The sequence below is a fragment of the Eufriesea mexicana genome, unplaced genomic scaffold (genome assembly GCF_001483705.2).
Source record: "Eufriesea mexicana isolate 0111107269 unplaced genomic scaffold, ASM148370v2 scaffold1992, whole genome shotgun sequence".
NCBI classification, from domain to species: domain Eukaryota; kingdom Metazoa; phylum Arthropoda; class Insecta; order Hymenoptera; family Apidae; genus Eufriesea; species Eufriesea mexicana.
The window spans coordinates 522,523-542,245 of record NW_016910066.1 but is presented as its reverse complement, the minus strand read 5'-3'; the positions used below and the strand labels follow the sequence as shown (position 1 = coordinate 542,245).

The 19,723-nt window shown below is 30.6% G+C and overlaps 1 protein-coding gene across 1 annotated transcript in view; it reads left to right on the top strand.

The window, feature by feature from the left end:
- Hr39 (nuclear hormone receptor FTZ-F1 beta) overlaps window positions 1–19,631 on the top strand; it is a 43,072-nt gene extending 23,441 nt beyond the window's left edge. Inside the window, exons 2-8 of the mRNA XM_017902786.1 lie at window positions 5,451–5,982; window positions 12,801–13,234; window positions 14,361–14,702; window positions 15,324–15,999; window positions 17,029–17,912; window positions 18,494–18,784; window positions 19,522–19,631. Of these exons, the coding sequence (XP_017758275.1) occupies window positions 5,661–5,982; window positions 12,801–13,234; window positions 14,361–14,702; window positions 15,324–15,999; window positions 17,029–17,912; window positions 18,494–18,760 (2,925 nt within the window). The 5' untranslated portion in view covers window positions 5,451–5,660 and the 3' untranslated portion in view covers window positions 18,761–18,784; window positions 19,522–19,631. The remainder of the gene's footprint in view (window positions 1–5,450; window positions 5,983–12,800; window positions 13,235–14,360; window positions 14,703–15,323; window positions 16,000–17,028; window positions 17,913–18,493; window positions 18,785–19,521) is intronic.
- Window positions 19,632–19,723: the final 92 nt, after the last annotated feature.

Here is a 19,723-nt window from a genome sequence, read left to right as displayed (position 1 = left end):
AATCAGTACAATGAAAAACGACAAATTTTTAAAAACTTTAATCCTTGATCTTTCACCTAACAGTGACAAAAGCTAACATCTACCTAAACTATCGTAAAAAGACCTAACAAGACTAACAAGTAGATTCAAACTTGGAATTGTAATAAAATAATCATCAGTACACGATGCAATTACAAGGAAAGTTGAAATTCTGAATGCGGTTATAGGTATATATAGATAGCCAAAATAAGGAAAATGATGAAAAATTTATATTTTTTACTTATAATTATCTATATAGAATTACAAAAGACTCGAACACTATCTTCCATGCAAAAAATACTTAAGTTTAATTTATTCGTACCAGTTATCGGTATACAGGGTGAGTCACGCAATTTGAACAGGTTCTATCTCGTTATATATAGTTTGCCTACAGATAAACAAAAATCGTAGCGGAAAAAGTCGAATATTAGAAGGTCTATGTTTCTACGAGTTTTAAATAACTTTTAAAGAAAACTATATCTTTTTATGCGGATAGGTTCTTTGAAATATTTTGATAATGGTAACAGAGTACAATGTTAATAAAAATCAATATTCATTAAGGATATTCAAAACAGCAAACTTGCATAGTTTGTCAATTATTTCTTTATATTTCCATAACAGAATTAACGCGATCATTGTTTATGTTTAAATAATTTAATCTAATTCGTCCTTTTAACTCTTCCACAGAGACATGGGACCCGATTACGATTTATCTTTGAGGTAACAACGTAAAAAAGGTCAAGAATAGTTAAAACTGAAGAATACGATGGCTATGTATCGTATATCGTATGTTGTATTCCGAATCATCTCTTACAATAAGCTAATCGTAGGTACTCGGTTACTGTGTATACAGCATATACTGATACTCAATCTAGTCGATAATATTTTAAATCCAGTTGCATTTGAAAGAGAATGATACGAATAAAATCAAACAGTAATGGATTTACGTATAAGTGATGATAAAAATTCTGTACAATTATGTATACACAACTAAAACGAATTTTATTTTAATATTTTAGCAGTCTATTTTTTAAATTCTTGTAAGAAATATGAATTTTCTAATAATTATTGATTTAATCTTGTACAGAAATAAAATTCAGAATCAATTAGTATCGGAAGAAAATTAACGAAACATATCTTGAAAAAGATTTTAGACTAGCAATAAGGAACACTTGCACTCTTTAGCTAAAAAAGCAAACGCGAATCGCACAATTTCTGTCTGGTGACATTAATTATGATATTAGAGGGCATTAATTATGATATTCTTGTCAATTATTTACATATCGTAGTACTTGCTTCATTAAAAAAGAGAAGTCCATATTAACAACCTTGATTCATATTCCCACCTTCTCCCCTATATAGTGCATAATCCATCAGATATTAATAGGACCCTAAAATTTGCAACACTTTAAGCCTCCTGAAGACTAAATTCGCGTTTTATATATTATCTGCGAAGAAGTACTATAACTTATTTATTTACTTATTTAACCTCTATTTCCTGAAGACTAAATTCGCGTTTTATATATTATCTGCGAAGAAGTACTATAACTTATTTATTTAACCTCTACATTTTACGGCTTTTGAGGAGACCACCTTACATAATTCTGGTCTTCTTACGTAATATTTTTGACTTTATGAACTACTGCAATTATGTATTATCGAAAATATGACAACTATCAAAATTATCGAAGCTATAAGCTAGACCGTTACGATTTGTCTCTTCTCTAAGCTCTGTGAAGAAATACTGATCGGTATTTAATATACCACGTCGAACATTAATGCCAAAATGAATTGATTTTTTGTATTTCTTCTAAGTCTTAATCAGATTCGTTACGTCTGTTGGACAATCTCCGTTATTTACAGATACAAATTTATTTGTCAACGATATTCTTAGAGGAAAATTTGTATCGTTTCCTAGCAGTCTGAAAAAATTTTTTTAAATTTCCAACATTGTATGCGTCTTACTTTATTTCTTGTACAGGAAGCTCGGTAGAAAAATAGTACGCATTACCTTTTTACCATTCTAAAATTCTTCTAACGAAAGTTTGACTAGAATAAAACTACAATCGCGTTCTTTGACTACTTCTTCTGTCGAGGTTTGTGGATTAAACTCAAGATAAACTGGAACACATAATCTAACACTATAGTTATTTACAACCGGTTTTGGTACACACCTCTCAGGCTTCAAAGAAGACTGCTATGCTCATAAATTATGTTCGAACTTATGAAAGTATGTTTGTGCGGTTGTACTCGATTGCGATACGTATTATTGCGTATCTTTGCAACGTCCATAGAATTGTTGTTGCAGCAGGAAACAAGTAAATATACCGATCTTTACATTACCAGCAAATGCTAACATATTCCGCAATAGTTGCTGTAGAAATTTTAACTTGAAATGATAAACTGTTAATAAGTAGACATTATTTTGTACACGAAAGTGTATATAGGACATTTCCAACGAAACATAGAATTTAGTAAAAATTGCAAATATTTTACGAAATATGAAATTTTTCAACATTGTATTCTCACAATTTTTAATGCAAGATGATTCGAAGGATTGGTCTGCATAAAAACTTATGCAGTTGCATTTAAAAGAAAAGTGCATTTGCGTCTCTTAGATATATCATTGGATTTAAAAGAAGATGAATTTTTTGTCCATCTTTGATCAAAATGGAGATGTAACTGGTATCAATTACGTGAATTATTTTATTAATATATATGCACAATTAACAAGTGCAATTACCCAAATGACCAATTACTTTTGAAAAAGATAACAATTGAAAAGTATAGTATTCTACCTTTTGATAACTGAAATGAGTACTATTGGCTTGAAGAAATTAATGTCAGTTAAAAAAATAACATCAAAGTCTCTTATAAGCGCCTTTGAAGACGATAGTGAATGACATTTCTTTGTAATCATTATTCTTTCTTTTTCTTCATTTTTATGTGTTTACCAACGATTCTAAATAAAATATTTGGAATAAAAAGATAATTGTTCTTTCTTATTATAATTGGCGTTAAACGTTTCTTTTCCTTTTTTTTCCTGTAATTATTTAATCATCGAAAAATTCTTCAATTTTATTTCCATAGCTATTACTTGTAACAGTAATAACGATGTTATTTAACACGCGTGTTAGATAATATACCTAGATTTTATGATATACAAGAAGTATTATATAAGTATGAGACACGGTATAAAGATAGATCATGTGAAATAATTAAAGAAATATTAATATTAATGTTTCATTAGCTTTATATTAGTATTTTGTATTGATATAAATTAATATTTTGCATCGACATTTTACCCAATATCCTTTTGTTATTTTTCAATTGTAATTTTTAATTTATTCATCAATGAGAAAAAGACACGCTACAAGAACGCCTTGCAAATTATTGTATATTCGTGTCAAGTAATTAAGTTAGCCAATTTAATTTCCTCGTTTCAAACCACTGTTTAATTATACTAGTATAAATAGACGCATTATCTTGCTGAAGCATAAAATTCTCGATATTAATAAATCTCAGGGAATCGTGATTTTATCAAGCATGTTTTCAAACATTATATAATTTGGTATTTAAAAACGCAACTTCATTGTACTTTCTTTTTCATAGCCACACAGTGCAGTCCACACCATAACGAATCCATCATCGACTTATCCTTTCGGTAATATTACTTTTTCGTTTTTTAAATTATAGTAATAATATAAAAACTGACTAGGTCAATTTTTCATCTACGAATCCTTATTTTTACCATTTAATGATCAATTCTCTCCTAAACTCCATCTTTTGCGAACACTTTTTACTAGTAATCAAGGTCTTGTTCTTAAATTCTTATACTTAATTGTTGGAGAATTTTTTAACGTTAAAACTATCGATCTTAATGTGTAATTGAATATATTATGCATAAATAATAGTAATTAAAATCGTTCGATGAAAGTAAATAGACATATACAATTACATCGAATAAAAATCAACATTAATCTTGTTAATATCCGTTTTACGAATTTACGATACCAGTAATTGTAAAAACAAATGGTCAGAAACCGGTTGTTTTGACTAGTTGTATAATTTTAGTGATAACAGACGTTCTACATGGATATTAGTTTATAACGTAATTCTAGCTTCTGCTGCTGTTGTCGAACAGAGCGAATAGAATATTATGCAACTCGTAAGTTTTCTCCTTTCTCTCGTTTTTCATTGTGCCTAACAAAAGTATATGTAATTTTGGAATACCTTTTCCGCTAATAATTTAATCAAAATTATTTAACTTTTTTTAACTTTCATTGAAACTTTATAGGCAGATATCATTATTCTCTTGTCCTAAAATTTCCTTCCTTTGCTTTTTATTTTTCCATCTTATCTTTCATTAATATTTCACTAGAAGAAACAATACCTATTATATATATTGCGATTTTCTAATGATATACACATATCAAAGTTTTTGTATTGTAGCTTATTTCTTTTATCACGACTGGTCATTTGATCGGTTGACAAATGTCTATCCTTTTATGATACGCCAAATAAGATATCGAAAAAATTGTAAAATCAAAATTCATTTCAACCGTAAGAAATATGTCTGCGAAAAGATTACAGTGACAACAGTTATAACTTGCAAAATATGCGGTAAACGAGAATGAGATATTATTTAACCTTTATTAATATCATTTAACAAATACACAGAGTTATATGACTATTATATTATTTTATTACATTATTTTTTTATTCAAGTAAAACGAATAAAATTAATTTCTTTCGTTACCACTTAAAATTTCTATTGTTTATTTATTATTGCACGCGTTAAATTGGCTATTATCTGCGTTCAGCTGTAAAATATAGCTTCTATTTGTGGACCGGTTCGATAGAAATGGGTATATATAAATTGCCAGTAGGTTTAACGTTTAATGCGAACAGATCATCGGGTAAATTGTTGTAAACAATGACGCGAATAAGAATTAAATAACGATAAAATAAGAAAATAAGAAAAAAATAAATCATCCTTTCTTATTTCGATATACATATGTCAGAATTTACATTTTCTCTTATACTTTAAAATATTGTTTACTTATTATTGTTTTCTTGTTAAGAAAACAAAACTAGAATGATATCGAAAGACATGGTGACAGTAAATGAGATTAATATGCATTATTTATAAAATTTCACTCACGAGCAAAATTTTCATTAAGCAATTCAAATATCACCAGCGCTGAAAAGTCGTGAAACTGTATTGTATGTATTGTAAGTAAAATTGATAGCGATAACTTCTTTTCCTTTCTTTTCTTTTCTTTTTCTTTTCATTTAGAAACACGTCTCATTAACTTCTATTAAGTATATATAACGCGTGGAAAGCTGTAGGATTAAAAAGAACGGTAAAAATATCACGTTTGAAAAATCTGTTTTACTTTTTCTAACAAGCCTTACCTTTCTGTTTATAGGCACACAGGCACCGAGCATTTTCCAATGTCTGAACCGATGCTTATGTGATCGATAGACAGCCAGCAGAAGAAATTATAAATTATCTGGAAATAGTGGCGAGGACTAACTAGCCCAGCCAGAGAGGTCCTCCTCAGGATGCCGCAGAGTTTCGCGACTATCCAAAGACTCGGACTCGCGTCACGAGCGTGCGGTAGAGTAACCAGCTGAGGATGTCGGAGCAAAACGGGCCCGGCGAGGGCCCAGGACCGGGCCCGGGGCCGGGTCCTGGCTGGTGGCCAGCCTCGCAGTCTTGGAAGACAAACTCGTGCACCGCCGCCTCCTCGTCCACCGGTTCCACCGCCCCAGACAACTCCGCCTCCGTCTCTGCCTCCTGCACCACCACTACCTCCTCTCTGACCACCACTACTTCCGCCACTTCCTCCACCCCTGGCGGACCGACCTGCACCATCACCGCGGCCCGTTCTTCCGAAACAGGAAAGAATGTCTCCGTCACCACTATCAACGTACCCCCCAATCAGGATATGCACGATGGTAATTGTCATTTCTCCGCTATGCTAGCTTTACAAGCTCATTTCCTTATTCATTAACAATTCCTTCTCATTCTTCTTACAATCTTTTTTCCCTTTTTCCACTGAATATTCCAGAGAACACAGTAGTGGCAGAAACAAGATAATTTCGAATGACAAAGCAAATGAAACGTAAAATTCTCATTGAAAATCTACCAAATTCGGGCACATTTGTCTTATGACTAATTGACACTTGTCTAATTGAATAATTCAAAATTTCTTTTTTTTTAAATCTCTCTCTTTAATACGTCTCTCTAATACGATGGAATGTCATTATATCGTAAATTTCCACCGAATTTTAGCAGTATTAAATAATTTGCGATGAAAAAATATTCTAACCTCTATTTATATATTATTTATAAAATTTACTAAATTATATTATAACGAATATAAAAAAATATTCAGCCTGCAAGAATAGCATTGAAAGAGTATACATTGAAAGAGTATGAATGGCGCATTTATATGATATATCTGTAACAAAACGATCGATACTTCGTACAGTTTATAGAATAATTGAATAAAAATTTTAAGTACAAATTTTTTCTTATTCAATATTTTTCTTAGCTGTGTGCGAATTAACTTAAATTTTAGCAGCTGGGTGAAGGATTCGGGTGAAAATAGGATAGTTATAGGAACGATAACAGTTATCGTTCAGAGAAAAAAAATTGTCTGAGATGAAGTAAATTTCATTGCACGGAATAAACGAGCAGGTTGACAATTTTTTTGAGTTCCTCGAGTGTTGTCTTCCGATGAATCGTTGTTAAATGACACTACCTCGACTGGCAGGGGACAGTTTGACAGGTCTTTGATAGATCTGGTCAGAGTAGTTGTTGAACTTCTGATAGTACTAACTCTCCATAGTCGATCGTACAAGTCGATTAGGTGGCCAATAATTTGCACTCTATATTAACGAGTTGAGCTTTGACTAGCGATGTTGAAGCCTGGGCCAGCGCTGTCTGTGAATTGACATATTTCTGGGCATATCTGATGGTTGAATTGAGAAATATCTTCAGCGCCGACCACGTTCGTGGCTCGGTATTAGTCGATTAGGTGGCCAATAATTTGCACTCTATATTAACGAGTTGAGCTTTGACTAGCGATGTTCGACGTTCGTGGCTCGCTACTCGAGTTCGATATCCTTTTCCATTCTTTAAACGATTCCTTATCGAGTTTCCTTTTGACGACGTGAACGAGAAAATCATCTCAAAAATCAACGAATCATCCTAATGCTTCCAATGGACTCAATGCTTTGATCAGTCGCGAATAAAGGTTTGCGAGTTCTTGAAATGTTCCTTTCGCGACGGTGCTCACGCCAAAAAATAAACTCAACGATGAATTTACGAGTTCTTTTTAGTCAATTAAGTTGTCTTCATAATCGATTAAATGTGTGGGACAACTTGAAAATTGCCTCCGGTGAGATCCAAATTTCTAATTTGCAATTCCACGCAAGCTTTAAGATGAATTTTAAGATTGTATAGTTTTTGCAGGAAGGTGTTCGACACGACCAGAGATTTAAACGTGTCTCGGAACTCGATCCACGAGTAGAAACTTCCATGAAAATCGGGAATATTGGTTGTTGGTTATTTAACGATGGACGATTGCTGACTGAGAATGATGTTCGTTTTAGAGTCGAATTGATCTTTTGAAGGAATTACAGCGGTACTCTCTTCTCATTCAACAATTCCGTGAATTTTTCTAATTCGTCCAGATCAATTTTCTCCGTCTTACGATAACGTTTTTCCTTTATATACGGTGTGTCCGAGAGAATTTTTTCCCCGTCAGATTTCGTTTGATATTTCTTCTTCCATGTAGTGTTATGATTTTGCAGATATTTATCCCAGCTATTCCTCGATGCTTGTTTTCTGATTTCGATTCGAAAAATGATAACATCTTGATCGATTAGTTTAACACACGATTCATTAATAACGTTAAACAATTCGTCTTATTCATCTAAAAGTGCAGAGATATTCGTTGCTTATTGCTATACATAGTCTCGACGATTAGATGATTTTCAGAATGAAGTAGGAGCCCCTTGCTATTCTCAAGTATATATGATATTTACTTGGCCGACCGTCCACCGAGTGAAAACAAAAGTTTGCGCTGTTCTTGTCTTTGTGAGATAGAGAATTTTTAATATCACGTCATCGTTACACTTTTTTATCACTTTCACAGTTTTCCCACCGTTTCCCACTCAAATCCGGGGCTCGAACGGCCAGTAATGATGTTTGGGAATTAATTTCAAGTTTAGAGGGGCTGGATCAAATAGAATAGTTTACATAGAATAGTCAATGTACAGAGAAAGAAAGTTGTCTGTGATCTAGATACTTTGATCACTCCTCGTATACTGATTACGAGAGCCGAAAGCCGAATTACGAATTACGAGATCCGAACAGAGCCGCCAATTACCAAACATAGTCGAAACAATTGAAACGACTGTTGCTTAGCCCGTACATAAGTAATCTCGAGTCTAAACACATAAACATACACGCGCATTTGGCACAAAATACATCTATTTTCCTGACATTGGCCCACACGGATATTATATAATAATAAATGAATACCAAAATTCACGAAATTAATTAATCGATAATCAAGTGTATGCGAATTTGTTACATATTTTACATTTACTTTTCCGAAAACCAAATCTCCTTCAACACAGTTGATATTCTTCATTTTTATCATTTTATTTATTTATTTCCTATTACACCATGTGTAATATTATTATTAATATGATGTCACGTTATATAACTACATTCATTTTAACTACAGGATGCAAAATATAACAGTTTCAGACTCTTTTTATCATTTATTTAGTGCAACTGTGACTTTTTATCCTCCCGTAATCAAAAAACATTACTATATTTTAAAATTTCTATATTTTCCAGTTATAAAAGATATATATTAACGAATTATTATTTACATAATTATTTTCAAATATTTTTAATTATTATTTACATAATTATTTTCAAATATTTTCATACATTTTTTAAATAGAAAATATTCGATTTAATATGAAAATTGAAAATATAAATTTTTTATTACATATTTTTGTATAGGAAAATTTTATTCGTCCGTGTATAATATCTGTATATTATGAAATGGAGTATTACTACTATAAATCAATGTTTCGTAACAAAATTTAAAAAAAATTGGATTTTTCATATTTCTAGATCACATGTTTTTTATTTATATGAAATAGCTAGAATGATAACATTACAATGCGATGAAGAAGGAATTAAATTATAGTATCCATAAGAGTATACCTCTAAGTTTCTGTGAAAACTTTACTATGTACTATGATTAAAAACAAGCAAAAAACGTCATACAGATATTGATCTATAAATATTTCATTACTAACTTCATGTAGTTTAAATTTTATTACAATATTTCATTGCTATAATCAATTATATGCCAGTCTTCTTTCATAAGCAAAGTCTTTGAAATAAAAGTTATAATTTGGAAGAAGGATATAAAGTACATATAAAGGATGTAAAGCACACGCGTGTGTGTTTGTGTATGTGTATTTGTAGGAAACTGTTTTTACACTGTTCAAGTATTGAAAAAAATCTAATTACAAATTTTTATTATTCTAGCGAAATTAAAAAAATTAAAAATATTCGAATTTATGAGAAATACAAAAAGTACAATTATATTTTTATTTGAATCGATATCCATGATATTTTCTACACTATTGAATCACTTGATTTGATCATTTGTATATATTCCAAAAATGCTTTTTATTTCTATTATCGTTTATCAATTGATGTTTTAAATAATTTTCTTTTTATTGATTTAAACGATCTAGTTAATACTAGATAATACCATGGTGTTATTTTGTCAAAAATTTGTTTCTGGTACTTACTCTAATAATATCTACATTCATTCATATGGATGAGAACAAAATTTAAATTGTTTATTTGTAATAAGTGGAATCTTCAAATCTGCTTTAATAGTTAGATATCGTTAAATCACAAGTGAATATGTCACAAGTATAAAATAGAAAATAAAATGAAGTAACCTAATCCAAACTATTGTGTACCAACAATGATTCTATAATATCAGTAAGGATTGAAAAAAAGGATTTTTTGGAAAGAATTATTTCAACAACTGAATAGACATTTTCTTTTTTTAAATAATTCTATTGCATTTTTTTTCTTTTAATAGAATATATTTTTAATATAATGTAGAATTGAAATTTCAACCAAATTTTATATCTTTACTATTTAAAAAATTGATTATGGAATGTTGGTATAACAACATATTCTCAGTTTTTTTTAGAGAAATTTTGGCAATAACGAGTTTAGTAATTACTTAAATATATATTTTAAGTAATAGAGTTATGAAAATACAAAAATTCAATGCTAATAATGGAATTTCTATGTCTTAATTCCTTATTTAGAATTAATTAACCGACTATAGCAAGATATACAACGATAATATGCCCATGTTTGTTATTCCATATATTATTAAAATAAGGTAAATACAATATTACTAGGTTACGTTCAATTACAGTTTTATAATAATAGCGACACAGAAAAAATTATTCTTTTCCCAGATATTTTCCCATATTACCAAGCACAATAAAGATTTATCGTTTTAATTTAAAGTTCTGATATTATGTAATTATAACAGATCCTTACGCTGAGTCGACAGTACTATTCGCGAGCAATTCGCAAACTATGTTTGCTGGCAATGTATATAGATACTTATGCGTTCAGCGAGTAGCAAACTCATTAACGAATAGCAGACATTGTTCGTTCAAACGGCGGTACATCAAAGAACTTGTTTGTACATTTAGAATTTACCACTGCCCGCAAGCTTGCGAGCTCATCATATCGAATATGATATTCTCTCTGTTCGCGAATAGTTTTGATCGTTCTGCATTCAGCATTCTGTTATTATGATAATACTATCTTTTATCTTTACTTTTATCGCAAACAAATATTTTTGGGAAGTAATTTTGAGTAAAAAGCGACATGTCGATACTTGAATGATAATCAAACTTGAAAGTTTTAATTTTATTACTATCATGGTAAATTCGTAGATTTGGTATCGACTGAAATTCATAAAAAAAGAAAAATTGAAGGAGGGTATCAATTTTTGTAAAATTGTAAAATTATTGTAAAATTACATTAGAAATGTTGTTCCATGTTCTTCCATTTATATATTAAACCATTATAAAGCTTGTATATATTAAGCTTGTCATTTTTATTCTGTCAGTACAATTTTTAATCGTTGCAGTAATGTGAGTGTCGAAAATAGAATCTACGTTGGTGTGATACCTTTTTCCTTACAGTGGTTTTTCAAGCAATTTCCTAAGAGTATATCTATTCCATATTTTAAAATATAACATTTAAAGATTACTAAATAAAACTTAATAAACAGAGATAAGTTATAAGTAAAGTATATCAGAAACAAGATTAATCCTTTATCAGCTACTCATGCTGTATTTACTGAACTCACTAATACTGAAACAAAAAATACATATCTTGCATACATATTGCCTCGCAAATTGTCACGGAATTATTTCTTAGAATCGATTGGTCGATGTCAAGCGTCCGTGTTATCTAACGATACGTATCGACAATGATACAACCATTAATGAATCATCGAAACAAAAAAAATTATATTTTGCATTTATCGTTATGAGATCAAGTTAATGGAATTGTTAAAATTGATCTTTATGAATATCATGAATATTAAGAACACATCTATATTTAAATAATTTTATGAAACGAAAATACATGAAATATCTGAAATATTCCTTATATGAACGTATACGACATTTAGCTCTATTTTCCGCTTTCTCTCTCTCTCTCTCTCTCTCTCTCTCGTTGTTTCTCGTTTCAAATTTTGCGAGGGGCGAGAAAAGAAAGCAATAGTTATCCCTAAAATACTAATTTCTTGCAAGTCGTCTCAACGTGATTTCAAATCTGAGACAATCTGCAAAGTAATACTGTATCTTTTGTTGATAATATCTTATAAATCATTAACTTTTGAAATCTTAATACCTGTATACAGAAAATGTACATAAAAGTACTGATTTATGTAAAAAAAAAATAAACAAAGCATAGTTTCATTAAAGCTAATGTGTAACTGTCTTTTCTGGTGTATCGTTGCTTTTAAAAGGACAAGATCCTATAAAACTATTATGAAACCATTTACATCTTTGCTCTATCACTTTTAAATGTCGTTAATTGCATAGCATATATACGTATATTGTACACCCTATGTATCGCGAATAATAATAGCTGATCAATATCCAATGCAAACTTTGTCTTCTTTTCTGTTCTGGACAATATGTCATGGAATAAATATAAATATAAGCACAAAGAAGTTTGAAAATTTCAAAATTACAAAATTCTCGTTTCTTACATAATTGTAACGGTTTAATTTAATTGTCGTCGTAGTAGAATTATAAGCTTCATGTGGAATAATCTTTAGAAAGTTTTGAAAATTTATTTCATAGAATATTTTCTATAAGAAATGTTATATAGACAAAGAGCTATTTTGTAATCGTTTGAAAGTTCTACTGTTCTGCTTAATTAGTTGTAAGATTGCAAAGTAACGAAAGAATAGGAGATAAAATTCCTCTGCCCTATTCTAATTTCTTCGCTCCTTATTATATTCTTCATATTGTTAAAACTGTATCAAAAATTTACATCTCGCAAAACTATTTTACCCAATAATCGACGTCTCTTTTCTCTTTCTTCTTCTTCTTCTTCTTCTTTAATGAAATATACAATAAATCATCGTAATATGAAAATCGTGTGAAATTTGCAGGCAAAGGTATATGCAAGTATCTGACCGGGCAGAATGGTGTGACAGTATCCGTAGTTTCAAGTTGTGGCTCCGTACTAGGCTGTGGAAATGCGAACGTCGTATCTACCACGGGAATCGGCAACAGCACTGGGACGCAAAGCATCGGTATCGGGATCGGAGTGAATGTTCTGAACCAGAACACAGTGGATGACGATGCGGAGGATAGTGACGTTGAGATAAGCAAAATCGACTTTCGAGGGGTGAATTTACGTACGAAGAAGAAGCGAGACGTATCGGGTAGTCAAAGCGGAGAGAAAATCGGTGATGCGGATGTCGAAGATGGAAACGGTTGCTACGATGGGAACGACGTGTCACAGCAACAGCCGGAGAGACCCATGTCATGGGAAGGAGAACTATCCGACCAAGAAATGTCTTCCAATACAATTACAAATCAAGTATGTATTGCTAATTTGCTTGATTTGTTGTTGTCTTTTAATGCTACATTTTCTAAAGTTCAATGCAGGCAGATAAATTATTTCTTATATATCCAAAATGTTTACATTCAAGATAGGTATGTTAATTGAATAACGTTCAACTTACGAATACAACTTTACTTTTATCCAACGTTGTTGAAACTAATCCACGTATAATTATATTTGTTCCATCTAAATATACCAAGTTTTAACGGAGAAACATCGAGAATAAATAGAAACGATGAAAATATGGAAATGTTAACTTATCGTTGATTTCCAAAGTGTATTGCTTGGAAATTATATCGAAATAAACAAGGATTTTCAAATTTTAAGTAAATTATAGGTGAAACTTTATTTTATCTATCACTTTATTGTATGCATACTTTGCAATGTTTTTCTATCAGATTGAGTACTATTTCTAACGTTTTCTTATTCTTTCTTGAATTTTTATGTAACTTTCGAAATTTGTTAATCATCCTACTTAGAATAATTCAAAGATAAACTTTAATTTTAGTGTAATATTCAAAATATAATAATGTAAATGTAAAATTTCCAAACTGTAAATGCGCTACATTAGAAGTAAAGAATTATGATGTACATTGATCCAAAATAATAACATTACTATTTTTCTATAACGATGTCACGCCGAACGTATGTTTATATAAACTTCTTTCTATACCTATCTTTATATAAATTAATGATTTCTCTGTTAGGACACATGTTATACATGTGATATATGACTTTAGAAAATAATACTTTCCGTGAACCATATTATATATTCATTTTTATTTTTTATGTACACATTATATATATACATTAATAATTATAAAAATGCAATAATATTTGTAATATTTTTTTATACCTTTTATAAGTTAACATAAAACGAAATAATTAGCATTAGAACTAAATTAAGTTCAAACTAAACATTTTACAAAATATCTTCATAATTTTAAATCTCATTAAACGATATATCTTCACGTACTATTTGATTTTTATTTTGAAAAAGATATAGTTTATACTATTTCTTAGAATCTTACATTGAATAAATGATTAAACAAATATTGTACTTCGATCACTTTCATAAACAAAGTTATTTATTTTATCACAGGATACACACGAGGACACATCGATGGAGGGTGTGCAAGTATGTGGCGCAAGCCCTGGGCCTATAGAACAGAAATTTCCTATAAAACCAGAGCCAGATTTTCGATCCAGCCCAGGATTTACGCTTGGTTCTTTTCACGATGCAGGATTGCCTCTGGCCCATGGCCAGCAAATGCAACAACAGCAACAGCAACGCAACATTGAAAATCTTGAACAAACACAACAAAATGATTTGCCTCTTCTCGTAGGAAAATTACTCGGAGGCTACAATAGTTCAACTCCGAATCACAGTCCAGTGTTAAATCCTCGACATCATTTAACGAAGCATAGTCACACGAGATCACAGGTAATACGTATTAGGGTATCGTTTTGCTTCGTGTTACTTTGAAATTTGTTATTCCAATATACTTTGCCGTCCATTTTCTTAATTTTTTTAAGTATCAGGATTTAAACACCATACATGAGTAACACGGAAGAATCGTGTAATTTGCAAAGATACATTATTATAAGATACACGTTTAAGATTTCTCTGATAAAAGAGTATATGATTTTTAATTACATGATTTGAAGACTATTTCACCTAGTAATCATATAAATTTTCTGAAAAATTTTGCCAAATAAGCGTAAGACAGTTATTTTAACGAAACAATAGAATTTTTAGACTCAGATGTGAATTATGGCACAAGGACGCTAACTAATTTTCTAGTTGAAAAAATCTAAAAATCTTTTTTCGTATAATGTAATTCCTTGTGCTTGTAACGTATTTGTAATATATTTGTAATGTTTGCAAAACAAACATAGTAAATCAAATTTCATGTCCGTTTATTCAAATCTTATGTCGATACAAAATGTATGTGTTACGTGATTCAAGATTTTCAACATTATAGTTAATGCAAATGAAATTTATATACAAATGGTACTATAAAATAACACTGTCATAACTTCTGACACTTTTACTATTTTCCAGGTGCCGTCACCAGATTCGGCAATTCATTCCGTATACAGCGTATTCAGCTCTCCGACGCAAAGTCCACACGCAGCTCGTCACTCTGCTTTAGGCGCAGGAAGTCCAGTACCATCTTCGTCGTTATCTTTGTCGCGACATAGTTTCAACAATTCGACCTCCTCGTTGTCTCTGTCACACTCACTCTCAAGGAACAATTCAGATGCTTCGAGCAGCTGCTATAGCTATGGCTCTCTCAGTCCTCCTACGCATTCACCCGTTCAGCAACCAAGACATCCGCAACATCATCAGCATCAGGTTGCTCAAGGAAGCCCGCTTCATTTGCCGGCAACAGCCTCGCCTGCCATTGCTCATCATTATTCTTCCTCTGCACCGGGTTCAGAGCTGCCTTCGGAAGGACACACTGCTACTGATGATCAGGAAGACTGTCGAATACCATCAGCGCCATCTGGTATTTCAACTAGACAACAACTAATCAATAGTCCATGTCCAATTTGCGGAGATAAGATTAGTGGTTTTCATTATGGAATTTTCTCATGCGAATCCTGCAAAGGCTTTTTCAAACGCACCGTCCAGAATCGGAAAAATTATGTGTGCCTTAGAGGCGCGGGCTGTCCAGTCACCGTTGCTACCAGAAAAAAATGCCCCGCCTGTCGATTTGACAAGTGCCTCAATATGGGTAAGATAAAAGGAAGTCACTTACTACAGAATTTGTTGACTGGTTTTAAACAAGTATTTAATATATTTCGATTTTGTCGCAATCAATTAATTATTTAACGTCATTAATTAAAAACCTGTAATGCTTTTAATTAAAAAATATCCTTAAAAAATCATGCATTATGTACAGTACGATAATTGCAAATCAATTACTAAAATACATGAAAAATTATAAATTATTCACCAATTCTCGCTATAATTCGTTATTTCTCTATTATTAGTATCGATAATATAATTATTTGAGTATCTCAGTATAATTCTGCAATATTTATTGATATACATGCTACTGTATGCACAATTATATGCTATATGCATACTTGTGCATATGTACATTCATTAAAATTACAATGTAGAAGAATAAATCTTACTATTCATCTACTATGTCACTTTAATTCTTATCTCTTTAAGAATTTTATTTCGTTCCTTTTTTCTAAACAAGATAGTAAAAAGATCTACAAGTAATAATACAGCACTTATAAACAATGAAAAGAAGTAACAAAATTATAAAAAAAAACGATTTCCACAAAAAAAGATATACTGTAACATTGATCAAAAAAATATTTTCAAACGATTAATTGTTTTAACTAAATGCTTATAAATTAAAGTGCAATCTATAATATAGATATTTTACATATTGTTATTGAACAGTTTAGGTTAAGCTTTAAATATTATTATTATAAACAATGCTGTATATTCAAATATAATTACCTATATCAAAAAATGTTATTAAATCCTAAAATATATGAAATATATTTTTTTACTTAAATGTATGTCAAATTTATAATATGTCAATTGGATTTTAGAAAATTTCTCAATTATAAAACAAACAAATTATTACTTGTTCTAAAAAGTTGAAGATTGATAATGGAAAATGTGAAGTTAAATATGAAAAAGAGAACAATTACTTAAGTGAAACTGTATTATATTTCATTTCATAAATATGTTATTGCTGGATTTTTAAAATATCTTGAGAATACGATATCGTTAACAGGTATGAAGCTTGAGGCGATTAGAGAGGATCGCACCAGAGGTGGAAGAAGTACCTACCAATGTACGTACACGCTCCCAGCAAGCCTTGTCGGTAGTTCTGCAAGCAGCATGACCAATGACAAATTAAACACTGGAGGAAATTGTAGTCCAGCTCCAACTGGCAATGAACATTACTATACAGCAAGGCATCATTCGAATCACTCCCATAAAATGCAAGTGGTACCACAACTTCTACAGGATATCATGGATGTGGAACACTTATGGCATTACAATGATAATGATCGCATGACTGGGATTCAAGCTGGTGGGACAAATACTATCAGGAACAATGATACTATGTTATTAGGAGTGGGAAGTGGTGGAGGTTCTGGAACAGGAAATGAAACAGGTTCAGGTGTTGAGTGTTCCTCTAATGGAACTTCAGGAAATGGCAACTCCAGTAACAGAAGAGATGAAAGATCGTGCTCTAATGTTCCCACAGTTAGTAATGAACAACGAGCTGCAGCCATTAGTAGTAGCTCTCAAATTAATAATACAAATGGTAATCCAACTCAGCATCCTGATTTTCTGTCGAACCTCTGCAACATTGCTGATCATCGACTCTATAAAATAGTGAAGTGGTGCAAAAGTTTGCCGCTATTTAAAAACATTTCGATCGATGATCAAATTTGTCTGTTAATTAACTCTTGGTGCGAACTACTGCTCTTCTCGTGCTGTTTTCGCAGTATGAGCACTCCTGGTGAAATTAGAGTGTCTCTCGGCAAGTCGATTACATTGGAACAGGCTAGACAGCTTGGCTTAGCGACCTGCATCGAGAGGATGCTTGCGTTTACTAACAATTTGCGAAGGCTTCGTGTAGATCAGTATGAATATGTGGCAATGAAGGTAATTACTTCTTCCTTGTTTATTAATTTCATAAATTTTCAAGTAATAGATATTTTAATATTAAAATAACTTAGAAATTTTATCTTGTGCTATACTTTTTATCGTGTTAAATATTCTACATGAAAATATACAAAATGTAATTCTTTATGCAGAAATAAATCAGATATAAAGAACAAAAATTTTAATAAGATTTCACTATTGAAAATTTATCGATAGAAATTAAAAATCGAATTTGCAAATTATTAATAAAATCATTCTTACATTCATTGCATTTCCACGTTATTTCTCTGTTTTATTAACATTTTACCTCACGGATTATTGATAAATTTTGTCGCAGTTCAATCTATTAAATAATATATCAAAAATAATATATTTTTTTATTTCACGCAGGTTATACTTTCAATGAACTTGAATTGTATATATAATTCCCAAAGCGAAAGCTAATTTATTATTTTAGGAATTATCCTTTTTACAAGATTTATTTTCTTAATTAAATAAATTTAATAGAGATTTATATTGTCATGTAAACATAATATACTGATTTCAAAATTAATATGATTTTTAATTTCTCTTATGTACAGGTAATAGTACTCTTGACCTCTGATACAAGTGAGCTGAAGGAACCTGAAAAAGTTAGAGCATCTCAGGAAAAAGCTTTACAAGCACTACAGCAATATACTATAGCAAGGTACCCAGAGATGCCTGCTAAATTTGGTGAATTATTATTGAGAATTCCAGATTTACAAAGAACATGTCAAGCAGGGAAAGAATTGTTAAGCGCGAAACGTGCTGAAGGGGAAGGCAGCTCATTTAATTTGTTGATGGAATTGTTGAGAGGGGATCATTGAATTATTACCACACTGAACAATGCCGTAAGTTATTTATTAAATTCATAAAGAATAATAAATGTATTTATTGATCTTATAATTGATATATCTTGTAATAAATTGATATCGAGTTTTGATTCTGATTCAGACATAAGCAACTTATACTGAATTATTTTTCTTATAAGTGTAGAAAGTATTAACACATTTGTAAGATTTTTATGTATGTTTTTTGTTTATCATCACAGTTTATTACATTTCTTGATTATCTTGTTATTTGTACTGGACATATATATTTTCCATATGATATGGCTCAAAAATACTGTACTTCCACAAAATCATAGATTCTTATATAGATTCATTCATCCATACAATATCAGTTGCTTATATCAGTCTTAGAAATTACTATTCATAACAAAATCATATTTAAATATTAATGAAAACATACAATTTTATAACAGTAAAAGTAACAGTTAGTCTTATCAGTTTAATTATTGCAAATTTGTACTACTTTTTCTACAACTTTACATAAGTAGCAATTTTATCATGGAAAATGATGTGCAATTCAAATACATATAGAAATAAAATGCCTTTATATATATTGATAGATATTGTAATTTGTACTATTTTAAATTCATTTTGTCTTTTATAGTATTAATATAGTATAGTAAAGTATAAGTATATAGTATAAATAATATACTAATATTATTTGATATACACATGTAAATATATGCATGTTTAGAAAAATAATTCTTTTAACATATGTTTTGTATGGCTTTTTCCAGATTCCACGCTTATAAGGTCCGTAAGCTTAAGGAATCGGATGTATTAGATAATTAAGGAGCAGCAAAAATAAAAACAAAACCATGATCATTATGGTCCATGATACATTAGTTCTGGGTGAAGGGACTACATTCTTATAGAACTAATTAGAAGTTGACTGCTTGATGCATAAAGCGAATGAGAAATGACGTTTTTCTTTTTCTT